Below are 7,007 nucleotides of genomic sequence, written 5' to 3'. Positions count from 1 at the left end.
GTAGGCCCTTCCCACTGTTGACCAATAGGTAACACATTTTCGGCCGCAGATGAGGGAAGCGTGTGATCCCTCATAACCGAGACGTGTTATCAGCACGTCTTGCTCATAACCCATAAGCCACACCTAGAACTCATACACAAATCGTAAGTGAGAGGAGTGGTCACTGTTTACCCTGTCAGTAACAATATAACAATGGACGTCAACATGAACTTGTGACAGAAGCCTCGCTCGTTCTCCGAGTGGTGATGACCCATGTGTTTGTTTTACCATAGCACTCGGTCCTCCTTGTCTGACGCATTTCGTTTTATTGTCACCCTTTCATAAAAGTAACAATAAAATTTTTAAAAATTAAATTAAACCCAGCGAAAACAACAACAACAAAACAACCCTAACCAAAACAAAAAACCACCCCAAAACTTACTGGAATAGCTGGTTTGACTGTGAGAAATGAATCTGCAGCCACAATTAAGACCCCCACAGTCAAACCAATACAGCTGTACAGAACTGGTTTACGAGCAGCATCTGAAAATACAGCAGTTCACAGAATAAACATGGCCTGAACTATTGTGCAGCTTGGTAGATACATCATTTTATACTACATTCAGTGTTAATGACCTCAGCTGTCCACAAGATTACAATAAAAGTTACTCCTACATACAAAGTTAACTTTTGCCGGAAGCAAAAAAGGAAAGTAATAAAATACCTAAGTCAACCAGCTGCAATGTGAAAGAATGGCTAGAAAAAAAGCAGAGCCTTTCTAAAGTTATGGTAACAATTGAGACAACAGTATGTATTTATTTTGAAGGCAGTGATTCAAGAACTGTTTGACAAAAAATAAAAAGTATTATGATGAGTGTCTTCATGTCCTTTTCTCAATCATCTAAGAACAAATAAGATAATCTTTTCCTCTCAGGACCCGAAACTCTATATTCTCAAACCATTACATGTGATTTTAATTGTTGTACATGAACTGGTATAGTGGAGAAAAAAGTAACTTCTCTTAAAAACAAACCTTTCTTGTCTCTGGCAAACTCTCTAGTAGCTTTTGTAATAGCTGCAGTGATGCCCTCATCTGTTGGGTCCAAAAGCTGGGCTTGCTGAGGGGTACAAAAATGAACAGAGGACTTTTATTTTACTTTATTAAGGTAAGGGCAAAGAGAAGAGTGCCGTAGGATAAACAGAGATAAGATATGCAGTCCATATTGTGACTCCTATTCCACAATACATGTTTTCAAGATTGAACAATAAAGTAAACAGCTGAGGAAGTGATAAAAATGCCAAAGCTCAAGCCAAAAAATCATAACAATGCTCTCATACTTTTTTGCATCATGATCACATTCTCCCAATTATCAACTTCACACTCTCCCCCCTTATCATCATCCACAACAGCTGAGAACTTGAATGTGCCAGATAATGAGATATATATATATATATAGATAGAAATTCAAAGAAACCATTTCATTGCTCAAAAGACTGACAATTACAAAATCTTGGAGTTGTTACACAAGTACAACCTTACATATTCTAAGACCAACAAGGATGATGTGTCAGATTACTGAGCTATCGTCTTGTCTACATACTCTGATGACATTACCACATTGCTATATTCTAGCCCATTTGACAGTTTTTGTAACATGCAATATATATGTCCTAAATGTTTAGTAAGGCTGTCGTGCATAGGAAAGATAAGTGCCAAAATATATAAACATCATGGTAGGTAACAAAGTCAGCACTGCATAATGAATATAGTCGAAACTGTTCAATGTTGGCCACCCACTGTTGAGGAGAAAAGTAGTTGTCTGAGACAGATGTACATCTTGGACAGTCATTATAAAGATTATTTAATATGGAAAAAAGCTCAAGGAGGAAATGAGAAGGGATCATTTGCACAGGTCATTATCTTGGAGAGGTGGCCATTTGAGCAGGTTTAACTATTCAATAAGTGGTTATCAATGATGGGCTCCCTTATCCAGAGACAATCTCCACTTCAGAGATGGACAATACAAACACATTGCAAACTCACTCATCCTGGGTGTATGCTATATAACAGTGTTCACATCAGCTGTATTGGGAACAAAAATCCAGAGGCAAAACTTACCCTATAAGACATTAAGGCCTTTGTGTAGTTTCCTCCTTTGAATTCAACCTCCCCTTTTCTGAAGAAACCCTGAAAGACAAGGAGAAGACGGTAAAATCAATCAACTTGACTAATCATTAATCAGGGTTCAATTCTTGCGGCAAGCAAGTGGTTGCCATTTTTTTGTTTGAGTACAAGACACAATAATAGGGTTTCATTAAAAATTTAACAAACAACAATATTTCTGCTCAAAATCATCAATTTACAAACATTTATTATGGGATAAAAGAAGGAACAATCTTTTTAAAATGAAAAACCTTTCAGAATCAGTTCATCGGTCAACGATCACAACATACCTTAGGCCAGCTAGGTTCCAATTTAATGGCCTTTTCAGCATCATCCAGAGCAAAGTACAACTGGTCAATTTTGAGGAATGCCAGAGACCTGTTGCTGTACAACACAGCACTGTTTGGTTCATGCTTGATGGCCTCTGTGTAATGAATGACAGCCTCTGTGTGCTTGTTCTCCTTCATGCACTTGTTGCCTTCCTCTTTGCACTGCTCCGCCTGAACGGTGGAATTAGAAAGGGACTTGTTTATCTAGAGGTGGGGAGTCAGCAACTTTCATCAATAGAGGGCCTCAACTTAGACAGGATCAAAGGATCTAAATGGATTTCTATCAGGTTTTTTTTTAAGTTACATAAATTATTATGTAAAAGTCTTCGTCCAAACTGTTCCACAGTATTTATCTAGTTGAACATATTTGTTTAAATGAGGCAAAAACAATGTTTGGTAAAGGTTAATTAAGGCTTTGTGTTTGAAAGTAAGGATCTAGCTTTTAACCAAATCGCAGTTCGTACCATACACTTCTATTAGACTCCAGCTAATTTATTTTTAACCCTGGAAGCGCGCAGGCCCTATATAAAGGGCGTGAGCCGGGCTACCCGGGAAGCGCGCACGCCCTATATATAGAGCTGACCTACTTCGACCGGGAAGAACGCAGGCCCTATATAAAGGGCATAGACGCTGACCCTTTACAATGGAAAATTCCAGTTTTCCTTATATGGAAAATGACGTAGTCAATTACAGGCCAAAGTTATAAATAGTGACCAATGACTTTGCAAGTTATCTTGACCTCGTACAGCGTCTCTTGGCCGAGATATCGATCGATAAAGTGACGCGGTCCTGCTGAGCGACTACACGCTATGTGTTATCACTTGTTTCGCCGTGCTGATGTACTAATTGTTGAGTCTATCACGTTCTCGGCATTGTTTGTATTTGTTTGATAGCTGATCATTTTTGAATGGCTCATTCTATCAGCTTAAAGAAAATATATGCTTTTATATGCTTTTTATCATCTGTTGAGCCGTAAATGGTTATTTTTCAGTAGCAGGTATACATTTCGGGTATCTCGGCTGTTTCCCCCCCACCAAACCCCCATGTTTACAACTGATCGGCCGTGGCGGCGGGGCATTTTTGGCGGGTTACTTCCGGTGAAACGCTGAGCGCTTCTAGGGTTAAGAGAAAGGAAGTGGCTATTCTCATCCGGGGTGAGAATAGAAAAACGATCTACCTCTCACCCCGGGTGAGAATTGCCATGTAGGCTATTCTCACCCGGTGCGAAACAAGACCTGCTTTTCCTCATTTTGGAATACTACTGTCTATCGGTGTGGATGATCAAATTGATAAAAGCCAAGAAAAAATTACGTTATAGCACAAAAGTAAGCTAATTTGATCGTCTTCAAAGATGCTATGGCTATTTCACTTTTCGAATCGAGCCGAACTACGTGGGTCGCCATTTTGTTTTGCCCGGAAGTTCTCGCAAGATCTACTCCTCCCTCTCTCTCTCTCTCTGTCTCTTTCTGAATACTGTCTATCGGTGTGGACGATCAAATTGACAAAAACAAAGTTAAAAAATGATGTTAAAACACAAAAGTAAATTAATTTGGTTGTCTACAAAGATGCTACAGCTATTTAACTTTCCGAATCGAGCCGAACTACGCGGGTCGCCATTTTGTTTTGACCGGAAGTTCTCGCGCTACTCCTCTCTCTCTCTCTTTCTATCTCTCCACTGCCCACAGACAAAATTGTACGCTTTTAGTAGGCTACAGTTGTAATGGAACGTTTGTTCACGGCACAGAATTCTACAATGTTTCTGTTATCACAGTGTAGAATTCTGTGGTTTAGGGTGAACGCAAAATTTGTTGGCCTAGATCTAGGCTATAACGGTGAACGCGCACCGGGTGAGAATAGCCAAAAGACTCGCCTGCACTATTCTCATCCCGGGTGAGAATAGAGGTGGCCTAAGAGAAAACTAATAATATATGGTCTTGCCAATCACACCTTCCTTTCATCAATAATACCTAAAAACTTTATTGATAGGTCTTCAAAATTGTCAATACGTATTTTTATGAACGTTGTAGCTGATCAGGTAGGCATGGCGACTTGCACAGCCGCCCCCCCCCCCCCCCTCCACACACAGCCCCAACCATCCCCCCAAACAAAATCGTGATTTGCAATTGCCATGGCAATGTGGATTGATGTTTGCAAATGTGCTACGAAATGACCGTCTCAATTCAACCTTGTGGATTTGGGGTGTGACGAGATGACTGTGACGTCTTGACTGCACCGGTACGACTGGTATTCAAATTGAGGACCCTGCTGGGACAGAGACGCCAGCGTCACCACAGCACCCTCCTTGCCCAGCCAGGGCCAGGCCACTCAACATGTAAGAAAATTAATAATAAATCTTCCTACAAAAATAAGGATCGATAACAAATCTAATTAATCTTTAATAATCCATCACCTTTGTTTTCATTATTTTCTCGTGTGTATGCCAAGTGATTTAAACCAACAAAATAGTTTCTTGTTGAGACAACTTCAGATCTGTCTGATGTCCACACCAGCACAACAATGACAAACGTTGTAGTGTCAAATGGAGTTGTGAAGCACGACAGGACAGAGTGACGTTTTCCTACTGCTATAATTTGAACTCTTCAGCGTTTGGACGTATTTTGATGTGTGGCCTTCTCGGCCCAGGCAAGATCTAATTTCCATTTAGTCAAATGACTTCCGGGAGCAATCTCGACACTGCAAGATTGTAAACATTGGGCCGTACCGTGCACTTAGCAGAAACTTGCATGGGATTTGTTAATTAGTAATGGTTAGTCTTTATCTTCTTTTCGTTTGCTCATGCTAAGTTGCAATATTTCTACGCAGGATTTGCTTTTTAACTTTTTGCATGTTGTTGAATTCTTTCTCACGCGTTCACATTATTTTGTCTTGGCAGCAGTTGATGAGCGCGCTCGATAGTCTCTCTCAACCTTCTTGTTGTGACTTAGATTCTAGATCTAGATCTAGATCTAGATCTATATATTATATATATATCTAAATTGTTCAACTGTCAGAGGGGAGATTGGAAGCTTGATTTTTAAGCTTCTGTTAACTGTATCATTTTACCAGTAAACTCTGCGACAAATATATGGTCTTCTAATCTAGAAATCTAGATATAGATTTCTAGATCTAGATCTAGATCTAGATCTAGATTTCTAGACTAGAATCTAGATCTAGAGTCTAGACTAGATTCTAAATATGCCATAGCATCATATTATTATTTTATAGAAACTCTCTACATAATTTTATAAATAATCATAATCATGGCCTACATCATGTTAGGTTTGTTTTGAAAGCAATTTCAAGTTAGTTAGAACCAACCACCTAATTTCAAGTTAGTTAGAACCAACCACCTTACTTACTTTATTCTCTTCTTGGTCTTGAATATTTAATTATTTAGAAATCAGGCTGTGTAAAAAATGTAGGCCTACCACCTAATTGAAACCCAAATATAGATCTGTTGATTATTTTGTTCTTGAAACATTGTTGTTGCCATGATTTAATTTGTGTCACCTGACTCAGTGACAAGATCCTAAGCTTGTGAGACAGTGTGAGAGATGTGCAGTGGAACTCAGGCCTACCTACTCAGTATACTCACATGATAATTAGACCTCCCCAACTTAATTTGGTCTACTTCTACTCATGTGACCATTGTGACAACAACTCTTATGATGGCATGATGTGGTATACACAGTGACTCAACTATTGTGACATGAACATGTATGCCATATTTCTGCTGCGAAAAGAAAATATATGGTTAAAAATACAAACTGATTTTTTATCATTTTGGGTTTGATTTGAGAAAGTGCTGAATGTGCAGTGGTTTAAAAAAGAAAATTACAAAAACAAACAAGCAACAAAGTAACAAACTACCTCTATTATACAACATAAAAGTGACTGCTGCCCTTTCTTAAAAACCTTTTGATGCTCTTGCTCCCTCTCACAAGCGTTTCAAGATTCATGCACCTGAGCTCCTTGTGGACACTCTGCTGGACTGCTTGATTCTCATCGCCACACTTTAGGAGTGCGGTTCTTGTGCAGAAGGGTAAAGGTAGAGCGCAATAGGGTTTTTATATTAACTTCAGGGTGGTAAGAGAGGAATGAATCCCAGCTTCATTTTATTTTTTCATATCATGAAAGTACAGTCGAACCTGTCCTGACGGCAACCTCTATAAGACGGCCACCTGTACAAACGGCCACTTTTCATTTCCCCCCTTGCGTTTTTTCTATATAATTTAACTGTGTAAAACGGGCACCTGTCCAACGCGGCTGCGGCCACCATATTTTAACACACAACCCCTATCACACTAAGCAATAACACCTGTCTTAGACGGCCACCTTAGTGACTCCATTACATTTTGTCATAAATTGTGCTTTGGCACCTGTCGTTGTTGTTGGGTAGTCCCTCCAACCGATCATGTCGCGTAGGCCCCTCCCACTGTTGACCATATCAATTTTCAGCTGCTGGTGAGGTAATCGTATGATCCCTCATACCCCATAAGCCCCGCCCAGAACTCATACACAAATCGTAAGTGAGA

The 7,007-nt window shown here is 39.6% G+C and overlaps 2 protein-coding genes across 4 annotated transcripts in view; one reads left to right on the top strand and one right to left on the bottom strand.

Moving 5' to 3' along the window:
* The window catches only part of LOC101856125 (small glutamine-rich tetratricopeptide repeat-containing protein beta), an 11,420-nt gene that overhangs the window by 3,833 nt on the left and 580 nt on the right, over positions 1–7,007 (bottom strand). The window contains exons 1-5 of one of the 2 annotated variants that reach the window (XM_005106646.3): positions 4,883–5,019; positions 2,434–2,643; positions 2,099–2,167; positions 1,013–1,097; positions 422–522 (exon numbers count right to left, since the gene is read on the bottom strand). In XM_005106646.3, the coding sequence (XP_005106703.1) occupies positions 422–522; positions 1,013–1,097; positions 2,099–2,167; positions 2,434–2,643; positions 4,883–4,894 (477 nt within the window). In that variant the 5' untranslated portion in view covers positions 4,895–5,019. Of the gene's footprint in view, positions 1–421; positions 523–1,012; positions 1,098–2,098; positions 2,168–2,433; positions 2,644–4,882; positions 5,020–7,007 lie in introns of those variants that run through there. The other variant, XM_005106647.3, reaches the window with a different exon arrangement.
* LOC101855900 (maspardin) overlaps positions 5,123–7,007 on the top strand; it is a 17,329-nt gene continuing 15,444 nt past the window's right edge. The window contains exon 1 of one of the 2 annotated variants that reach the window (XM_013087122.2): positions 5,123–5,239. The gene's annotated coding sequence lies outside the window, so the exon portion shown is untranslated. Of the gene's footprint in view, positions 5,240–6,042; positions 6,521–7,007 lie in introns of those variants that run through there. The other variant, XM_013087123.2, reaches the window with a different exon arrangement.

The sequence above is a fragment of the Aplysia californica genome, unplaced genomic scaffold (genome assembly GCF_000002075.1).
Source record: "Aplysia californica isolate F4 #8 unplaced genomic scaffold, AplCal3.0 scaffold00548, whole genome shotgun sequence".
Lineage (NCBI taxonomy): Eukaryota > Metazoa > Mollusca > Gastropoda > Aplysiida > Aplysiidae > Aplysia > Aplysia californica.
Note: the sequence above shows the minus strand (reverse complement) of the source record. Positions and strands in the feature narration are given on the sequence as shown.